Raw genomic sequence first — 22,618 nt, forward strand, 5'->3', positions numbered from 1 at the left:
TCTTGACATGCCATAGTGGAGTGCAACGAATATAATTTTCCAGTCTGATCTCACAGGAATTCGTCACTATTTTACAAGGCGGCTGATTTGTTTAATGTGAGTTACACCAAAATATGAATTATTATAAAAAACTATACAAATACAACAATGAAGCCCACCCCTAACCCTACCCCTGAACTTACATTAACCGCAAAAGAAGATTCGACCTAAAAATAGTTACAAATTGCCATGAGATTGTAGTTTAAATTTTAAAACAGCTTCTAAACAGCTGGAAAATTGCATACAAGTTTACCTTTATGTGCATTATTAAAAATATTCTAAAACTTTGTTGCGTTTTGTATTATTCGTGAATATATTAATAAATGCAAGTAATCAGACGGCAACAGTATGTAACACAGAATATAACAGCGGTCTCAGCTTCACGTACCAGACAAACCTATCTCTCTGTCTGTCTCCTCGCTCCACAAAACTGCCTCAGTGGATCATGAACAAAGCTGGAGCTCTCACAGCAGAGCAGATAATCTCTAGGGTATTCTTTCCCTAGCAAACACTTTCTTTTAGAATCAAGATCCATGTACACTCTCCAATTTTTTATAGGCTTTTTTAAACAGCAGTCATGTTATCTTTTTGGCAATCGGTTTGCTTATTTATTTATTTATTGTCTCTCTCAGACAGATCACTGCTCCCCATTGAAGATAGAAATATACCTGCTTTTGCTCGAAGGAAGTATGGATCAAAGCCGCCTGAGCTCGAAATAGACAAAAGCACCAGATGCCTTCATCGTGTCAGTGTGTTTTTTGTCTTTAAGATACTTCTTCCTGTTTGGAGAGGAAGTGAACACAGCATCACGCTGCACCTGAGAGTATACAGTCAATACACACCCATGATGAAATCATCATTAAAGCGGTAAAAAAAGTAAATTCTTTCATCATTTATAATTTTCCTCATCTCAAACCTGCATGAACACAAAAGAAGATATTTTGAAGAATGTTGGTAACGGAACAACACTGGACCCCAATGACATCCATTGTATATGGACACAAAACCACTGAGACATTTCTCAAAATATCTTCTTTTGTGTTCCACAGAAGAAAGAGTCATACAGTTTTTAAAAAACAAGAGGATGAATAAATGATGACCACATTTTTATTTTTGGGCGAACTTTCCCTTTAACAGCATGATGCATGATTTTTTCAGATGTCTCACTGCAAGGGCGCAGACAAAAACTGACTTCTTAAACACACAGATAATGTTGTTTATTTACGCATGCTGTTTTAGCACCCGATTCCCTAAAAGAATTATGCAAATCAGGTAGTTCAAAAAAGTTTGTGATATACATATTCACCTTGCATGGGCAAAATATCTTGCATACGTTGACACACTTTACTTGGACTGTACAGCATCACTCTACCACTGCAATACAGGCACCCAAATCGCCTCTTTAAAATGCAGAAAGCGTACCCCACAAAACTGCATTTCTAGATATATGATGCTCTCCTCCGTCATTTCATGAATCACTGCTGCCATTATGAATATAAAACGTATACAAACAAACCCGTTAAATAAACTTCTGTTTACCGTTTGCTTTCCGCGGATGCAGCATTAATTGCACCAGGCCAATATAACTAGCATTTTGTGAATAATGAACAATCTATTACAAGCCTCATTTACATAAATAAGATTTCAACAGAATTACTTAAATGCAGCAATGCTATAGACGCCCACAGACAGCGCCTGTTTAGTGAATAAGAAAGAAAGTTTCTTGTTCTGAAATACCCTCCGCAGAAGTGGACTTCTTATTACTCAATGTTCTCAATGTTTGCTTCATTGGCAATTCTTCCAGCACACTGTTTATCATCGCGCTAATCTCGGTTCCTCCATAAGGACTCTCATCAAACTGTTTACTCTCGCTACAACAAATTACTTCCAAGAAACAGGAAAAACGTAATTGCCCTCGCACCATTGACTTTCATAGTTATTTGCTGCATCGAATAATGCACGGGCGCTCTCTGTTCTTTCTCTTGCAATTTAGCACGGAGGTGGCGATTAGCACAATCCTGTTGGGCCATGGAATACTGGAAGTTGAATCATAATCTTGATTGTCGGCACGGTGACCACGCATGACCAGTCACTTATGCAAGCAAGCTGAGCTTTGAGATGCATCTGGACTGAATTATTGTCAACCTGGACCATTCGTGAACATCTGTCAAAGGTTACCGTAAAGGAAAAGAGGCAGTTCCTGTTGAACGACTCCAGAGTAATCTGGGAGTAATTTAGCCGAGGGAGTCAAAAGAGGCTGAGATTTATAGGACTGAGAATGATTCAACCGTGGCCTGCTGTTTGCTACGACTTGCTTTGATTTTTTTCTCAAGTTAAGGAGCATGTAGATTTGTATGTTGTTGCGAGCGTTGAAGTTTGGTTCGTGACGAAAGATTTTATTGTTATGTTTAAGAAAAAATGCAGCGAACGTTTATGTGTTTATGTCTATAAATATGAGGGAGCAGATGGTGCTTTAAAATTTGTGGTATGATGACAACCTACTGTATATTCCTTGAACGTAAATTACCTAAAGCCATTTTCAAAAATGAACAAATTAAATTCAGATTCACAATGAATTCATAAGATTATAATGATAAAACCAATAATCCCATCGTCTCATCTGGTTGATCTCATTTTGCTATATTGGGTTTCCCAGCGTGTTCAAACACTGCTTTGATAGCGTCATAAAACCACAATGTTGACATTTTTCATCCTACAAACAGCTTACTTATACTGTAGTTGTCTCTGTATATTAAGCTGGGCTGGAAGAATGGTATTTTAACTTTCACCCAACCTTTCAAACATCTCTACCACAAAGACAAATTTACTGTACACATCTGGAAAACTCCTCAAGCTGTTTATCTACACTGTGAGGAACTGTGGCGTGACAGCACAGGACAAATATTGAATTTCATACTGAGACAATGTCACATCAGATCGGATGAAGCAGGAGACTTTCACATGTCCCATATCAACCAACAACAAAGAGAATTATCTGGGTTTCTATGGCAGAAACTAGAAGACAGGTTAGACCCTGAGTGCTGCGTTTTTGCGAGACTTGATTTGGATAATGTCCTGATGAAAACCTCAGGAATGTACTGGATATTACGAGAGAGCCAGACACCCAAACCACTTCTGGAAAATAGGTTATTTATGGTCCCTATAACCAAGCATCTGAGCTTCAGTAAACAAAACAAACGAAACATCCAAATCTCCAGATAGAAAATCAGCCCGCTAAAAGCCATTCAAAGCACTCCGTAAACACTCATTTAAAATCTGCAAAAGTTTTCTCATAAATATTTAACGGAAATCACAATCGGCTTTAAATGTAACGCATAGCAAAAGCCATAGTACGTGTACGAGAAAAATGATTAAAATGCCAATGCTGGTCTGAAACCACATCTATCTGCTTTTGTCCATACACGGAAAAGAATGATCCTCTTAAATAACTATATGTGTGTCCGTGACGAAAAGTGTTGGGCATGATTATACAGTCGATGCACTTTTTCTGTGTGGCGAACACAAAGTGTCATTTTATAACCTCTGGGTCTGTGGTCCTGTCAGTTCTAGATATGAGAGATCTTCTTTCTGCCTGAGGTTATGAGCAAAATATAGCACGGAATGAAAACTTTACTTTAACCAAGAGTTTCCTGATATTGGAAATAATGGCAAAACCGGAGGCTTTCTGGATCACATTCAACGGGTGGCTTGACAGAAAACTCCTGGTCAAAGTGACTTGTGGAGTCTCAGCTGGGTCGGGAGAGTACTAAGTAATGACATGACATTTAAAAAGTTATTTATTATGACCCCATTACAGCTCTGACAAGTGAATTACAATCGGTTATTTCTTCCCAGATCTCCCATTTAACGTTTTCCATTCCCAGTCAGTTTTGAAGTTAGAAGGGATAGACTAGAGATTTATCATCTGTATGGATTGCCGTGTCTTCTGCGGAGTACTGAGTTGGGTTGGTTTCTCCAATTTTCAGTTCATTTCCTGGTAGCAGCAGATTGAGACAGCTAATTTTTGTGATAAGACTATTAAATATATATAGCTTTCCTCCGGGGTTCTAGACTTAAGTAATATTAGATCTTCGAAAGCATCGAATGAAATGAAATGGAAATTACCCCATTACACACTATTGATTCAGTCTATCACTGAGGACACTCAAAGATGAGATGGGAAAAAAACTACAGTGTTTGTTTGGTCTAAAGTCCATTAATAGAGCTATACATTCTTAAAGGAGTTTACTTGTAATGGCAATGTTAGGCTATTGCATCTGGAAATTGATTTTATGCACAAGCCTATCACAACTACAAGCACAACATCAATTTAAATCATTCTTCACTCACAAACACGATAATCATTTATATCAAGCCAACAATGCATTCAAATGATATATGTCTGAAAACACATGAAAATGCAGTAAAGACAAAAATAATTGGTACACAATAGCAAGCATACAGTGACCTTTCAATTGTGATTTGTTATTGATAAACCAACAACACAGTTGTGTACAGAAGCAAAGTGATGATCAATTACCCTCAGAATGAATAAATAGAAGAAAAACTGTGTATTTCACAAATACTGTAAGTCCATATTCATTGCGTCGTACAGTACAACACTGCCCATGAATTAAATGCATGTCAGGGTGCATGAAACACGCTCTCCCTTTTATTCGTACTATCTTCCCATCACCCTAATAAGATTACACCATCCCATAAGGGGCTTGGGTTACTCTTTTAACACTATAAGCAAAGCACAGACAACACTGCACATTGCAGTGTCTGCTTTACACATTGTATTGTTATTAGAACAATAATTTCGTTCATACAATATTACTCATTGGTTAGTTGGGTAACTTTGATATAAACACTATACAAAAGTTTGACCAAACATTTTATATTGGTAACCTACTGTATGATATTACATGAGGAAGATACACAAATGCTTGTTTTCTGTAGCAGAGGTTCTGCTGGTTTCAGATACATCGATAAAACTGTCTTATATTACATAGACTTTGGTGAATGCTTTCCTCCAAACTTGAATTCCAATATATTTTTGTAATACCAAGAGTATGCTTAAAAATACCAGGTTGTGCTGGCTTCCCACATGTTTCAAATGTTGTCATTTTATAGAATAAACACAAAAATAGCAAACCACCCTTTGGCCAGAAATGGTTTGTTACCTTCATATACTTTTTGGTATTTTTTTGGGGGGGGGGGCTTTGTAATTGTTTAAATTTAGCTCAAAATCCATTTCTCATTAAATCCAAATATTTCATAACATTTTTGTAGACAAAGTGCATAGAGAAATCAGTAACTAAACTACACAATGTTAAAAAAACATACCCAGGCATGCTCAAACCCTTTAGACAAAGGAATTAGATGGATAAATGTGTGAAATGTTCTTGGTAAGCTATTCGCCTCATGTCATGAGTGTTACAACAACAACGACCTTCTAAACACACCACGAAGACTATAAAGGAATGTTCATATAATGGGAACATGTGGGCAAGCTCTGTACTATCCTCACATCGCGTCCCTCCTGCGTCATATACAGTAGCCTTCACGCGCAGAGGACACAAAAGATGGATGAAGGGACAAAAGTTTGGCGCAGTGATTATAATAAACGTTGGGACAGCCACGCGCTCCCGTTACAAAGACGCGAGAGAAACCAAACATCGAACAATGAAAGGCGAGGGAGCCGTTTAAATGTGACCGATGGGACGCACGCGTGCTTTCAAACATCCTCTCGGCGTCTGACCCTGACACACGCGGACGCGTGAGACCCCCGTGCCCACTGGCACACCAGCGGCTCGCGCCACCGGCTCATCATGCGGACGATTAACATGAGGATCTATTTTTGCCATCCGATGTCACAACAAATTAAGAGATGTGGATCGGGCGATGTGCCCTGTCTTTGTTCCGTTCTGCAAAGTGGCAACGTTCAATTTTTCACCGTAACGCAAGGGCAAAAGCAGCCAATATGTTTTTCACGATTATACAGTGTGATGCATAATGATGAAGGAATATTGTAATATTTCCCAATACTGCACATTGTGTCAGGTCTCCCTATTAGACTATTGTGGTCTCAGGTACAGGCGACAGAAGACACAATGAAGCTGTCTAACTCACTCCATCTAAAGGGTGTAGCTCATCAGAGTTCAATACATATTCCACAAAACATCTGGTTTTGATTTACTCAACACACCACGCGAATGGGTGGGGGTCTTGTTCTGTTGAACTCTATGTCCATTTCGCCATCCTTGGGTTGATATTTGTTACATTCATATGGGACTTCATTCACTGCTCCCTATAATACTGAAAACTTATTTGGCACGGCTCAAGGTGAACAACGTTGACCCAATGCACTCATGTCTCAATCTCTGGCACACGATCCTCTCAACTTCGAACACAAGAGGTCCGACACATCAAATCTAAATGTTAGCATTCTGACTCAAATATGAATAAATAACTCAATTTACTCACAAAGGAATAAGGAGCTGTGTGAGGCAGACATCACGAATCCTGTATGAACTGAAGTCCTCTGTAATATTGAGACTGGAAACAATGCGCCCGGTTCCTTCGCTATTCTTCAGACGGATTCAAGTGTTCAATCACAAAAAGCTGTAGTGGAGCACTTAAAAGGGAAAAAAATGATCTATAAGGAGACGAGTGCAAGGACAGCATAGCTGGACGTGCCGAAAGACGGATCCATCATCAAGGTCTGGTAGATCATCTTCAGGACGTTTCCATCTGTTTCACCGTCAAACCACCAGAGTTCCCCGTTCGTGCGCTCTGACGGAGGACGCGCGTCTCAGGTTGCCGTTGCGCGGTGTCCTCTCTTTCTCCCCACCTCTCTCTCTCTCTCTCTCTCTCTCTCTCTCTCTCTCGCTCTCTCTCGCTCTCTCTCTCTCTAGGTCTGTTGCCGATGCAGAAGAATGTACAGCGTGCTGCGTGCGGATGCTGAAGGATGGAGACCTCTAGAGTCTGAAGTACACTTACACGCTCTGAAAGAACAGGGGATGCGAACACTTGTGCTCTGTGAATGTGCCATGGTGCCACAGGATGTAAAAGCTGAAGTTTCAATTAGTTAACAATATTGTTGGTAAATATATGACTCGTGTATCTACAGTATTTTATCGTTCATATGTGTTGGTATTTTTGCGAGTTAGATGTCATTGCACAGTTATGTACATACTGTATGTATTTTTGAGATTTTGACAAAAGTGTCATAACGTATTTGTGTAGGCCTATTTGTTGCTGTCATATGGGTTATTATGTGTAATGTTTTGCAATCTACACTAATTAAATAATGGTAGGCTGTATAATTTGCAGCATATTTAGGCAAAATGCAGGTAAATGTTTTAGTTACACTCCAAAAAAATGCTGGATTGTATTAGGAACCATAGTTGGGTAGCAACAACCCAGAATGTTTATTATTAACCCAAGTGTGTTCTGTCCAATATTTGCCCAACCATGGGTAGAAAACAACGCAGCATTTTTATAGAAGAATAAAAGGTCACACTTTATTTTAAGGTCCAGTTCTCGGTTTTAGTATCTATTAACTACAACTTTTGCTTAGTTAACTCTTAATTTGTTGCTTATTAATAGTTAGTAAGGTAGTTGTTAGGTTAAGGTATTGGGTAGGAATAGGGATGTAGAATATGGTCATGTAGAATATGTGCTTTATAAACAGCCAATATGCTAATAATAGGCATGCTAATAAGCAACTGGATAATAGTGAGAATTGGTCCTTATACTAAAGTGTTACCGAATAAAACAGTACAATAACAGACAGGAAAGAAAATCAAATATTAATCTCTTAAAAATAAAAGTTATGACGACTAAAGACTAAATTGTATCCAGTTTTGACCTGTATTCAAACCTGCTTCTAAGAGAAGTAACTTTTCACAACATTACATACAGTATATCACATCACCTACATCACAATATCACATTCCTTTAAGGAAGTTTGGTCTAGTGATTTATTTATTCTCTTTCTATGAGATCTTGACATCAGCTCCAGAATTCCTTGGTGCATTCATGACAGTTCTGAAGATCATCAATGATTAACAATAAAAAAGGTCTCTTCATATGACACCCTTTTCAAAACAACCAGCTAGTGACACCAACTGGAACACACACATAATACAAATCTAATGAGTTCTGTACGCTATACAGAAACAACATGCATGCACGCACTGTGCACACACTCACACGCACAAAGGTTCTCTACGACCTTGCCTCATAGATCTATAGAGGATTGTCTTTCATCTTGCCATTATCAGCAGTATAATCGCTAGGAGCATCATCACATATCAACATCTACATAAGCGTCCTTATTTAACATGAATTGAAAGCCAGTGGCTATTTTTAAACTCCTGTCTCAGCAGACGTTTTGGATGTTTTTCATTTTTCTAATCACATCGACTCTAAAGATGAAAAAGCACTGTGATGTTCGGAAGTCTGAAAAGACGTAGGGAAATAAAAACAACATTTTGTCATCATTTATTGAAATTTCAAACAACGGCAGTACCCATTAACTTGCATGAGCTTTGTGTCCATATAAGTAAATGGATGCCGCTGTTATTCGGTTACCAACATTCTTGAAAATATCTTCTTTTGTGTTCTGTGGAAGAAAGAAAGTCATACAGGTTTGAAATGACATGAGGGGGAGTAAATGTTGACAGAATTGACAAAACTCCTTCTGGACTAAAAATTCTTTCTAGCATAGAAAACACAAGGGCAAACTCTCATCAGCAAATTTTGCTCAGAAAGTGCATACAGATCATCTATTTTGGTCTTATTGTATTTTTTGATTCGATTATACAGTATTTAAAGAGATAGTTGTAGGGTTAGTTAACCCTATGAAAATTCTGTCATCGTTTATTCATCATCATTGTTCAAATATGCATAATTTTCTTTCTAAAGAAGATATTTTGAGAAATGTCTCAGTGGTTTTGTGTCCACAGCGGAATTCAATGGGGTCCACTAAGGTTTGGTTACCAACATTCTTCAAACTATCTTCCTTTTGTGTTTTGGAGAAGAACATTTTGTTATGAGGGAAAGTAAATAGGGTATGAGAAAGGCTGAAATATGTCATTATATTTGTTGACAGCTCAATCTGTCACATCTGTGGAATCTTTAAAATTTGACATCTACCCTGTATTTGCTTTATCCATATCCCTGATTTATTTATTTATTCAGTTTCTTTGATTAATGCAAGCAAGTGTCAGAAACAATAAGAGAACATAAGGGAATGTCAATAAAAATGACATCATGGCTGTACACAGTCGACGTTCAATAGCAGTGATACGCTGCTAAAAGTTCAGCTGGTCTCAAATCATTCCTCTATGAGAAACTCAAGCTGCTTTAAAAGCAATAACTCTTAGATTATCACTGTTATGCCTGAAGGGAAAGTCGTGTCCACAGAAACTACAACAACAACAAGAACTTGTGAAAGTCACCCATTCTGAAATGGAGGGCAACTGAAGATGGTGGCCAGCGTGAGGGTGTTGGGTGCTTTGGCCTTTGCACTTGATGTAGCATCAGAATGCAGATGGTCACACAGATGGTTGATATTTATATCACAGGTCCTAAAAACCCACCCGGGTGTAAAGAGCTCTTTATAACTGATTGGTTTGCAATAAAAAGCGCCATATTGTAGCAGTAAACAAAAACTCTGGTCTTCTGTGTACGCAAAAACGCAAAGTGTGTTTGTGTTAATGTAAGTGATGTCTGCAAACTTTTCTGTCATGCATGAAATATAATCTACCCTAAGTGCAAAGCAAATGATTTTTTAAAATCCCCAGCCGTTTCGTCCTCACGTGCAACTTCACAATGCTAATTAGGAGAAGTAGGCAATACTGTTGCTAGCTGTTCGCACCACCGCAAAGAGTTCCCGTCTCCTCGGATCGCACAGACCCTGCTCCACGACATCTTTCATAAATGCCCTGTCATTATTCTGACAAGAAAACGAAAAGAAGCGCATCTGCACCGAGGGAAAGCACACGGATGTCTGTGGAGACCTCTGGGACTGAGACGACGTTAAAAGGCCTCTGAAGAAACAATACGGATGGAAAAGTCTCTTTGTAGAAATCTATTTTAGGCACAGCTGTTTCAGCCTCAGCGTTTCACACCTCATGGATCTTTTATAATTTAATGAATGGGTGGCCTTCTGAGATTTATGGTCAGAGGCTCAAGGCCTCAGTGGCCGCATGGTTTATTGATCCACATCAATTAGTTTGTTTATGGATCAGCAAATAGCATTCCCATTTATTTTAATAGAGCAGAATCTGGGTCACCGCATATTTGCATCCAGCACCTTCTAATCCAATACAAATCCAACCCCCTTTCACGTCACCACTATCATGTTTCACGGTAGCGCACTTTATTTGGTGAAGATTCTTTTTTTTGACCCAGGCAGAGATGACGACAAGAAAAGCAAATGTAACGTCCATTGTATGCAAGAACCCCCGACATCAAATGTCTGTGCTTTCATTTTCTCTTATTCCCCTTAGAAACCTGGAGAGAGAGAAAAAGACAGCAAAGAAGGTATTCACCTTGAAAGAGAAGATGTCCCGGCAAATGAAGCACGAGGAACTGACCAAAGCTTTTAAATACAAATGCAATTGCGATTTAAAATGTAGACATTGTTGACAGAGAAGCTTAAGAGATGGTTTGCTAGACAATGTCCTTCTTTAATGCTTCACTGCTAGAAAGAGAGACGACAGCTTGATCAAAGACAGTGATCAATACATCACTGTATAATTCAATTCAATTCAATTTTATTTATATAGCGCTTTTCACAATGTGCATTGTTCCAAAGCAGCTTTACAGGAGCAAATAAGAAAAACACAGAAAGGTAAAACACAGCACAGTGCATGGTGTTTATAGACCAAGCAAGATCATTATAATAAATAATATCTAATAAATAAATGAATAAATAAACAAATAAATGCAGTCTCCCGGTGAGCAAGCCAACAGGTATAACAGGTTTTCAAAGATTTAAAGAAACAAAGATTGTATTTTCGTATATAATGAACTGAAATACTTTGGCTTAATCAGTCTCAGTTTTAGATGGCATGCCTCCACAGTTCATCTGACGGAGGATATTAGTGCTTTCAATCATGAGCTCATCGCTGGGCTTGCCAAAGACTGACATTTCAAAGCGTTGAATTAAAAAAATATTGTTTTATGTGCATATGATCACTAGTCATATCAGTCAATAACTGTGGCATGAGACATAAAAACAGGACAAACCGCACAGTATCTACAGTAGTTGCTTTACATGTGAGCAGGTGGCCTCTTGATGTTTATTTTGTATTATAAAAGGTCAATATTTAGGATGCCGCTTTTAAAGATCGGGTATGTCTATGTCATGCGTTCTGACTTCTTTACAATGTTAAACATGCTGGCTTCTCATGCTTAACATGGTCATCTTGTTAAAAAACGAGTTGGACGTATGACATATTTCTGTATATGATACACTCCCCAGCACTCCAACTTGTTTTGGAAAGTTTTTTATAATTCTGGATCCCTGTGTCGTCACAGGGGTCCTATTCCTTTTGTTTGCCAAAAGCACAGCAAGGCGAAAGAGCCCGCCCATGCACGAGCCAACTGACTGCGCTGCAGCTCGTTACTCTTGCGAAAGTGAAGTTTAGGTGTGTCTGTTTGTTCACGGCATTTCAGTGATGGATGTTATATAAACGGTGGCTATAACGCTGGATTTGGAGATCGTTTGAAACTGATAGATGGCGCGGTCCCAATCCTAAAACATGCCGGACATGAACTGCACGCGGTAAGTCAAACTAAGTCATACGTCTGTTTTTTGTTGGCAATCGGCGTGTATGTGCATAATGTAAAAAAAATGAAGGGATGATGTGATGATGTGTTGCTTGCTTGTGCTGTAGTTCCATCCCACTATCCCCACTAGTCCCACCTCTAGCAGCTTGTGTTTTTCCGGAAATAATCGTACAGATATATCTCTCTTTCATAAATTTAATCAAACTAAATACTAAGATACGACGTATGCAGTACTGCTGTATAGGCACTCAAGATTTATGTGAGATTGGCAGAAACTGCCTGTGATACGCGATCTTTAGAGTCAGAAGGAGCTTTATTACCAATTGTGTTTACACACACAAGGCATTCGACTTGGCGACAGGAGCTCAGTGCAGAAGAAAGTGTACACATGGTGCAAACATAGTGCAAATATACATTAAGATAGAAAAAAATGAGAATTAAATAAAAACAATAATGCACTATATACAAAAAGTGAAAATATACAGTATAGACAAAAAACAACCTATTATTTTTTTTAAAGAGTGTACAGATGTGTTATTTACAGGTTTAACCTATCGTCTCTTACAATGTACAGTTTCCAGATGCTATGTGCAAGGGTGCGATGTGATGGACAGTGGGTAGTAAGAGCTTTTTATTGTTCAGGCTGAGTATAGCCTGCGGGAAAAAAAACTGTTCTTGTGTCTGGCTGTTCTAGTGGTCAGTGCTCTGTAGCGCCGCCCAGATTCGAAGAGGGAGTGAGCTGGGTAAGTGGGGTCCAAAATGATTTTCTTAGCCCTTTTTCTCTTTCTGGAGGTGTAAAGATCTTGGAGGTTGGGCAGGGGGGGCACCAATAATCCTCTCAGCAGTCCTGACTATTCGTTGTAGTCTCTTAATGTCTGATTTAGTAGCTGAACCATGCCAGACAGTTATGGATGAGCACAGGACGGACTCGATGATGGCCGAGTAGAACTGTGTGAGCAGCTCCTGTGGCATGTTGAATTTCCTCAGCTGGCGAAGGTACCAGCGAACCTCTGCTGGGCTTTTTTAGCGATGGAGTCTATGTGAGTGTCCCACTTCAGGTCCTGAAAGATGGTGGTGCCCAGGAACCTGAATGACTCTACTGCAGCCACAGTGTTGTTCATGATGGTGAGTGGGGGGAGTGCAGGGGAGGTTCTCCTGAAGTCCACGATCATCTCCACTGCTTTGAGCGTGTTGAGCTCCAGGTTGTTGTGATTGCACCAGACAGCCAGCTCTGCAACTTCCTGTCTGTAAGCAGACTCGTCTCCATTGTGGATGAGGCCGATGATGGTAGTGTCATCTGCAAATTTAGGAGTCTTTTGCAGTGCAATGGTTTGTATACAGGGAGAAGAGCAGTGGGGAGAGCACGCATCCCCGAGGGGCACCAGTGCTGATTGTGAGAGTCCTGGATGTGAGTTTACCCAGCTTCACTAGTTGCTGCCTGTCTGTTAGGAAGTTAGTGATCCATTGACATATTGGGGTGGGCACGGAGAGCTGGGTCAGTTTGTCTGAGAGAAGTTCAGGCATGATGGTATTAAAGGCCGAACTGAAGTCAACAAATAAGATCCTTGCGTAATTCCCAGGCCTATCAAGGTGTTGCAGAACATAATGCAGCCCCATGTTGACTGCATCATCAACAGACCTGAGAATCCAGCAAGGGTCCAGTGATGTCCTTCTGGTAGGCCACAATAATGTACTAAAGTAATGTTACTTTACATAATTGTTTTTTCTTATATGGTTGGGGCATTTAGGTGCTTTAAGGTGCATTTGGACATTAGGTGCCTTTATTGGACAGAACAGTGTGTAAGAAGAGAACAAAAAAGGGTGGAGAGAGGGCAACAAGATCGGCAAAGGACCTGGAGTCAGGAAACAAACTTGTGTTGCCGTATGTGCATTTGGGACTGTTGTCACGGAATGGTATGCACAAGCGCACGACAAGGAATATTTTCCACGAAGAAGTATTTAATGAATCCACAAAGCACACGAGAGTAAGCACAGGAACATGACCACACGTAACTACACTTAAAACCGGACAATGAACTAAGGAGAACACAGGGCTTAAATACATTGACGAACATAATCAAGGAGAACAGAACCAGGTAAGAACTAATTAACAACCATGGGAACTAATGAGGGAGGAGAACAAGCAAAACCAAAACACAATGAAAATAAAGACAGACATGTCACAATTGTAAAAAAAAACCTGGAATTTTGTGGACTTTTTTCCGTTTTATTTAACAGAATTTTCATGAATTTTTGAAATGCCGCAAAAAAATGTCAGATTACAGAAATAGACTTCACATTTACAAATCGGGTGTGAAATCAAATTAAAAACGTGCTATTTTACTTTACAAAAAAAACGTATTTTATGTTTTATTTTGAATTATTTTACTTTTTTCCTGGCAAACCCAGCTGCCAGAAAATTATTTGTTTACGTTTTTTTACATGTGTCGGATCATCTTCCACTAGGCCATCAGCGTCAAAAAAGTGCATTTGTCTTTTTAGATATCATACTACTACAGTCATAAGCAAATAATTCATATATTATCAATAAAAGTGACTCATTGTACTATAATTAGACTAAAATTCTTGTAATTCTCCATGAGAACATTCTGCTCCACTCTCTTTTCATTCCTTATACAGATGGTAAAGAGACCGCTGCAGTCAGCTGAGAGGACAGGCACACTAATAAGATGAGATCAACTGTGATTGTGGCCAAATTGAGTTACAGCCTTAGTGGAAGACCCCCACCACCACTTTAACCTTGATCACACATGCAGACCAGTCCTCAGCTCTCTCTCTCTCTCTCTCTCTCCAGCTTCTCTGGTCCTCTCTCACCCCTGAGACTGATCTTGGTCTTGTGTCTTATCATTTTGGCGTTTATCCTCTAAAAAATAATTACAGCCAGTAAGGTTCGGGTTGACAAACATAAAAACCACAAATCCACTCACGTAAGATAATTGAGCCACTGGAAACAATCATCCAACACCTGGACTTTGAGAAGCAGTGGTTAGTCAAAAGAGCTTAGTCTATTTTATCGAACCAAACGAACGACTAAATTAATTAGCCGATTAGCGTTGGATTTAGATGCAAATCGAGTGCATTGATTCCTTAGCTGGTCAGTTGATAAGAGAATGAGATCCGCAGCCAAATCCATTGCCACGTTTCCTGATGACACAGTTCATTAAAGTGATTTTTTTAGCACACAATGACTTCTTTAATTATACAGTTTACAAATCAGATGGCAGCGGATGTACAGGATTATTACACATTATCTACACTTTTAGTAATACCTGAGGTGGGACTGCAGATGGATGTGTGGTTCTTGGCTAAGAGGCAGCTCGAAAAGGATCTAAATCAACAAGTCAGTGGGCGACTGCAAACACTTCCAATCGCTTGGCTTTGTCAGTCAAGTCATGAATCAAAGGGCTAAATGAACCAACCAGCCTTGACCACAGAACGGGCCGTGGCCCGTGTCTGATTTACACACTAACCAGGCAGTGGTGTCGGCGCAAGGATAAATTATTTGAGGGAGCTTCGGAAATTTCGAAGGGGGTATATCACAAAACGCTACAGAGAAGGTTTAAAAATAAATCAAACAATAAAAAGTGTATAATATTTATATACCAGAATAGACAATTGTGAGATGTGAATTAAGAAATTATATTATTATGATTATAATGTTATCAGTAACATTACTGGTGCTCACTAGTACATTTGACTAAAAATTGATTGAAATAAAAACGTTAAAATGTCATAATCTTTAGATTTTCTTTTAAATAAAGTAAAATAGCACATCTATGTTAGTGAATCTATATTACGTGAATGTATACAGACGCAGAACATATTAATTTAATCATTATTTCTAGATGTATTTTGGCCATTCCAGTCCAGTGTCTGTTGAATTTCAAGAAGATCAAACCTCAGGAGTGATAAAGTCATTCAACAGCAATGTGAAAGACTGACAGCATGACAAGACGCATAAAAACTTTGATAAAATTGAGGTCAACACATAAAAAATAATTTTGTTTAATTTAGTTTAAAATAGTTTAACTTTTTTTTTACAAATATTACTGTTGTATTGCTTAAAAGTTAATTTGAACTTGTTTTCTTTGCAGTATTTGAGGTCTGAAAAAAACACAGAGCATCTTTACTTTTACCCTTTTTGTCCAGTTTTCAACTTTTTATTTGAAATTTGGGAGAAATATTGTTAGCAGGTCCTAGAATGAAACAAAAACTTTACCTAAACACATGCCTGTAGTAAATTCAGAAAAACAGAAAACATTTTTGAGGTCTCTTATTTTTTTTCTGCGGCTGTATATCCACATCCCTGCAGGAGATTCAGTCTAGTCAATGACAGAAGATCTCTCATCATTTATAATTTCATATAAGAAAAAATCAAACTGTGAAAATCAAAACAGCCGGCTCAGCAACAGTTATTTTAGGCCACCAGGGTTTCCTCGTGCAATTTACGTGAGTGAGAGTGCCGGCGGCCGTTGCCTCTGTCATAAGAGTTTTTCTCTGAGGTCATTGAAAATCACCTGTCTGTGTCGGCTCATTCTTGCTTAAACTAGCACAGGCAGCACTTTTCAATACCGTTGTCTTTTAAGCATCTAAGTCTTTGGGGTTAAAGGTGAGATTGCATTTCTGAGAGGATCGACCTCATGCACAATCGCAGGGTGACGAGCCGGGCAAAAGGGCGGCCTTTCAATTTAAAGAATTGAGGAAAAACGAGGAGGCTCATATATCTGTGCTGAAACTCGCAGTCATTGGGAATCTGAAGATAACTGTCAGATTCACCTTCGCTCACCTCATAATTGCAACGGAAGAAATGACATCATCGCTTTTCCTCATTTGGTCAAGAGAGGGGCCTGTTTTAGTTTTGTTATAATGTGTCCTAAATTCTTAAAATATTTAAAAGTTCATTTTAAGGAGTTATTGTGGTGTGTTATAAGAGCTACTCAGCCATTCTGTTCTTTCAATGAGCAGGTTTTGTTTTTTATTTATGGGTCTTCGTATACTCTATTTTCAACCCAGCATTGGGTCTAAAAGGGACGAACCCAACTTTTGGGTTGCAAATTTACTTATGCTGGGCTGTTTTAACCCATTGATGATTCAGAAATAAATTTCTGAATTAATCTGACCAAGCGGTTGCATGTGTTCGTCCTTTTTGACCCAATAACCCTGCATTTTTGTGTAGTGTAGACATGCGTTTAATAGACATCTTAAGTTGTCATATGTGACCCTGGATCACAAAACCAGTCTTAAGTAGCACGGGAACATTTTTAGTAAAAGACAAAAATACATGGTGTGGGTCAAAATTATCGATTTTTCTTTTATGCCAAAAATCATTAGGATATTAAGTAAAGATCATGTTCCATGAAGATATTTTGTAAATTTCCTACCTTAAATATATAAAAACTTAATTTTTGTGAGTGGATGGTCTGCCACAGTGCCCCTGATTAACAACTTCAAAGGCAATTTTCTCAATATTTTGATTTTTTTGCGCTCTCAGATTCCTGAGTTTTAAACGGTTATATCTCAGCCAGATATTGTCCTATTCTAACAACTCATATATCTATAGAAAGTTTATTTATTCAGCTTTCAGATTATGTAAAAATCTCAATTTCGAAAAATTGACCCATAAGACTGGTTTTGTTGTCCAGGGTCACATATATCATTTTGGTAAGGTGCATTGTGTTATTAAAGCTACGGCAAGTATAACTTATTACAAATAACAAAAATATGTTCATGTGACCTCCCCATATTCCTACAATCAAAAAGGGACAAACCCAACCGCTGGGTTAAATAACCCCCTTTTTTATTTGACAATCAAGAGTTGAAACAACCCAACATTTTGTTAGAACACAGCATAGGTTAATTTAAAACCCAATGGTTGAGTACGTCCCTTTTTGACCCAACCATGGGATGGAAATCCAACCTTTTTTTACTGTGTAGACTTAAAAGTTAACAAAACTGAGTCCCCACCCTCTTGTAACCAATAAAACCATCCAAACAAACTAAAACCACAAAATTAAATCAATTGCCCCATTCTGGCATGCCTATAGTGGACTTTGGTATAAATGTTTTGATGTCACACAATGTACTTTAATGAGTGATAATCGCTGCCCCTCCCTAAATTGTCCAACATTGTAACATTCGCCCCACCCAGCTAATGGAGTGAGTCTTGGGGCGGAGCTATCTCTTTGTCTGACCAATGCCGTTCAATTACACTAATGGGAATAGCATTGAGGTTATGGATACCTGAGGTACTTGTTGCCTAAATAAACCAGACAAAATAACCCTATGGACACATCCTTGCAGAGGTTCTACTGAAAAAACATCACACCGCCTGTTAACTGAAGTAGGGCTTCATGTGTAGCGTTAAGCCATGAAAGATTTCTTTGACATGAAGAGCATGACGGCAGATCAAAAACTCAACAGGATTAAAGGATACAGTATCTTCAAACACACACAACAGACGCTCATTAGACATAAGATTATTGCGATTTACATCGAGTCCTAATGAATGTACGGCAGAGCCTCTGTTTTACAATCCCTCTGTATGCCGAGTTTATTCTTGTGAAGTAGCAGCCAGCTCTGAGCTAAAAATAGATTTCCTCTAGTCTGGGGTTCAAGGAGCCATGAATTCCTTGCAGTCTCTGGAAAAGCAGCGAATGGACAATTAAAGAGTAAAGATTGGCAGGTTCTGTCTTTCCAAATGTAGATTTGCTATTAAACATTCTGGACAGCAGTGCGTAGATCACGCCAGGACTCTACAGTATCCCCACAGGCGTCCAGCACTCACACATTAAAAAATCTATAAATCCTTCCCGGCTCACGGACTCTCCTGGATAGCCCATACAGATTATATCCTGAGATAAGGAGGCGTATGCGAGATTTGTGACACTTGAATGTGAATGAGTTGACAGATAATGTGCATGTAATTGGTTGTTTCAAAGGCTTTGTGGTGGAAAATAGCATTAGACACCACAGTGATGTCTTGTGAATGATAATGGCCATCTTTGGTCTATGTGGCACAATGCATGTCGACCTAAAAGTGTCAGGTGAGGTTCCTTTAATATACACAAAAATGTAACATATCACGGAAAGAGAAGCATATCGGAGAAAAAAAACATTGCTTGTTTGATAAGCGTTTTGATTTACAATCTTAAATATCAGGCACACATACAGTATGTCTGTAATTTCGCTCTGACCTTTTGTTCTGGAACCGGTTTCATTTATCACCAAAGTAAATATAGAAATCTCTATAGATTTTTTCGTCTGCAATGAAATCAGAACGTTTAACAGCGATACTCCTGGTTGTTGGCAGAAAGGAGAGGTAAATCAAATCCCTCTAGTCCAAATACTCCCTGATGCCTGCTCAAATACCATCCTGATTTAATTTTTCCATCTTTTAGCTTTTATTTCTCTTACGGTGTCGATCTTTCTCGCTAGCGTACCTGCGTTTCAAGCATTAGCACTGATAACACGCGTGATCGCTTCTGGTTGAACATCTTTTTCCCATCTAGATGGAGCCTAATGCATTTATCCACCCTCGCAGGTGTCCCTTTTTATAAAGCTGAATTCGGGAAGCAGTGACAGCCATTGTGACCCTTTGCTTCTAAGTTTGGAGAGGACTACATGCATGCGACAAAGAGAGCTTGATGTTAACACTCGCCAACCCAACAATAATTTGTCACTCGTATCAACCACCGTGGTGAATCCCATTTGGGTACCATTTACAAATACTTTAATTCAGATTAACTGAATGCTTGATTGACAGGTGATTTCGGTGATAACTGAAGTGCACGGCTGAATACTTAAATATACTTAACAATTATATTAAAATGCCTGTCTTTGCCGAGTATTCATTGAACATTTGGTAATGTCTTAAAATAGATGGGAAAATCAGACATTTGTCAAAATGTTGGATCGGTGCATTAAGGCTTGCAGAGTAAATGCAGCTTAACAGACACGCTGATGTCAATAATGTCCTTAATATTAATTGAATAACAAAATAAACGCAGTGGCATTCTGTCCTGCTAAACTTGGCTTATTCTTTTCCAAACAAATGCAATTAAAAAAGTTTGATCACTTTTTGTGGCTAGTGAACATGTTAACTGGCTAGTAAACCATGGTCAAGCCCTGGTCACTCATATGATAGCAGCAGCTTGGCCTGTAAGTAAGGTAAGGGATGGGTTTGCATAAATTGAGGCAACCGCCTCAGAAGACATCAGATGGAGAGAGAAGAGCTTGGAGCCTAAAATCCCGAACTCATTTAAGTGGAGCTCTCCTGCTGATCTGAAAGCTCTTTTTGGGAAGCTGTTGTAAGGGTTGAAGCCTTGCTCTTTTTTACTGTTTCTTATGAATTTTCAAAACAAATGGAAATAACTCCCTATGAACCAGCCTTTAGCCGAAGTCTTTTATTGTAGGTCTAACTGAATATACACACAAAAAAGGTGCTACATAGCATTTAAAGTGGTTATTTGCTCGTAATCATAGGGGAACCACTTTTAGTGCTATATAGGACCATATCTTGGTTCTTTAGAGGTTCTTTGGGGTGACCGATATAAAGAATCTGTATGGTTCTTCAGCGGTTCTATATAGCAGTCATCCCAAAGAACCACTGAAGCACCAAAATATGGTTCTATATAGCACTAAAAGTGGTTCCCCTATGATTACGAGCCAAGAACCGCTTTTAGTGCTATACAACACTATTTTTTTAGAGTGTACATTATTGTGAACAGATGGTTGATGGTGGTTTATATGAAATGATTTAAAGTTAATATATAATATATAATTTACAATGTACTGTAGAGAGAAATCATGGAATTCAGCAACATGACAAGCTACAAAGGCCAAGAAATGCATTTGCCCTTAAAATATTCTATAGCAAATAGCTTCTTTACAATGTGAAACGCCCACTGGCTCACAAATTGACTGGTTTAGCAGTTAGCGCCTGCTGGTAGATTCGGCAATTATGGGGCTAAAAGCATTTTTCCCTATTAACAGCCATTCAAAAGTGGGGATGCATTTTGAGTAAATTATTATTATTATTATTTTAAGTTTAAAAATCAGAAACCTTTCATTATAGCAGATGTTTGACCAGTCTGATTTTGTTCATTTATTTATTTAGTCTTATTTTACATCTTTTTGTTGTAGGAAGTTTCTAGACGGTAACTTTAATAAACGTTATGTAGTCCAAACTTAACTTCCAGTAGACCTCTGCAAAGAATCAATAACTGTTGAGAAGTTTTAATTTAATTTAATACAATTAATATACAATAAAATATTAATATTAATATCAATTAAATATAAAATAAATTGTTATAATATAAACAAACACAGACTGAAAGTTAACTTTGCCACATGTGTCCGATGAAACCGTCTATAAAGAGTTATCAGTCACATGACGTTTACAGCTCAGGTGATTGGTTGAAAATGCAGGTCAGGTTCTCTGGGGCTGCATGTGCCAGCCAAGCATCTGCCATTAAAGTGACAGTTCATCCAAAAAAATACTGTCGTCTTTTCTTAATCCTAATGTCATTTAAAACCTGTATGACTTTCTTCTTCTACAAAACACAAAAGAAGATATTTTGAAGAATATTGGTAACCGAACGGTGCTACCCATTGACCTGCATTGGTTTTGTGTCCTACAATAGATGTGAATGGGTCCCGTTGTTGTTCGTTATCAACATTCTTCAAAATATCTTCTTTTGTGTTCTGCAGAAGAAATTCATACAGGTTTTACAGTGAGGGAAATAAGTATTTGATCCCCTGCTGATTTTGTAAGTTTGCCTACTTACAAACAAATGAAGGGTCTATAATTTTTATGGTGGGTTTATTTTAACTGATAGACACAGAATATTAAAAAAAATCAGGGGAAAAAAATGTTATATAAAGGTTATAAATTGATTTGCATTTCAGTCAGTGAAATAAGTAAAATAAGGGGCAGTTGTGGCCTAATGGTTAGAGAGTCGGACTCATGACCAGAAGGTTGCCGGTTCGATTCCCAGGGCCGGCGGGTAACAACTGAGGTGCCCTTGAGCAAGGCACCTTACCCCTACTTGCTCCCCGGGCGCTGCAGTGATAGCTGCCCACTGCTCCGGGGGTACGTGTGTTCACTACTCTCTGGATGGGTTAAATGCAGAGGTCACATTTCGTTGCCTTGTACATGTGCAATGACAATAAATTGAATCCAAATCCAAATCCAAAATCCAAAGTATTTGATCCCCTACCAACTAGCAAGAATTCTGGCTCCACAGATTGGTTATGTGCCTATATGGACCACAGATTAGTCCTGTCACTTTAAGAAAGTACTCCTAAATCAGCTTGTTATGTATATAAAAGATGCCTGCCAACAGAATCTGTATCTTCCAGTTCAACCTCTCCAACACCATGGTCCAGACCAAATAGGTTTTAAAGGATGTCAGCGACAAGATTGGAGACCTGCACAAACCTTGAATAGGCTACAGACAGAAGCTTGGTGAGAAGGAGACAACTGCTGGTGTGATTATTTGGAAATAGAAGATATACAAAATAACTATCAAATGCCCTTGTTCTGGAGCTCCCTGCAATATTTCCCCAATGGGGTAAAGATGATCATGAGAAATGTTAAAGATCAGCCCAGAACTACACGGAAGAAGCCTGTTAATGATTTCAAGACAGTTGGGAACACAGTTAGCAAGCAAAACATTGGTAACACATTGGTAACACGCTATGCCACAGTAGACTGAAATCCTGAAGCACCCGCAAGGTCCTCCTGCCCAAG

At 38.7% G+C, this 22,618-nt stretch overlaps 1 protein-coding gene across 1 annotated transcript in view; it reads right to left on the reverse strand.

Moving 5' to 3' along the window:
• clmpb (CXADR like membrane protein b) overlaps positions 1 to 7,874 on the reverse strand; it is a 78,763-nt gene extending 70,889 nt beyond the window's left edge. Inside the window, exon 1 of the mRNA XM_057348370.1 lies at positions 6,529 to 7,874. Within this exon, the coding sequence (XP_057204353.1) occupies positions 6,529 to 6,559 (31 nt within the window). The 5' untranslated portion in view covers positions 6,560 to 7,874. The remainder of the gene's footprint in view (positions 1 to 6,528) is intronic.
• Between the last annotated feature and the right edge of the window lie 14,744 nt (positions 7,875 to 22,618).

The sequence above is a fragment of the Triplophysa rosa genome, linkage group LG12 (genome assembly GCF_024868665.1).
Source record: "Triplophysa rosa linkage group LG12, Trosa_1v2, whole genome shotgun sequence".
In the NCBI taxonomy this organism is placed as follows: domain Eukaryota; kingdom Metazoa; phylum Chordata; class Actinopteri; order Cypriniformes; family Nemacheilidae; genus Triplophysa; species Triplophysa rosa.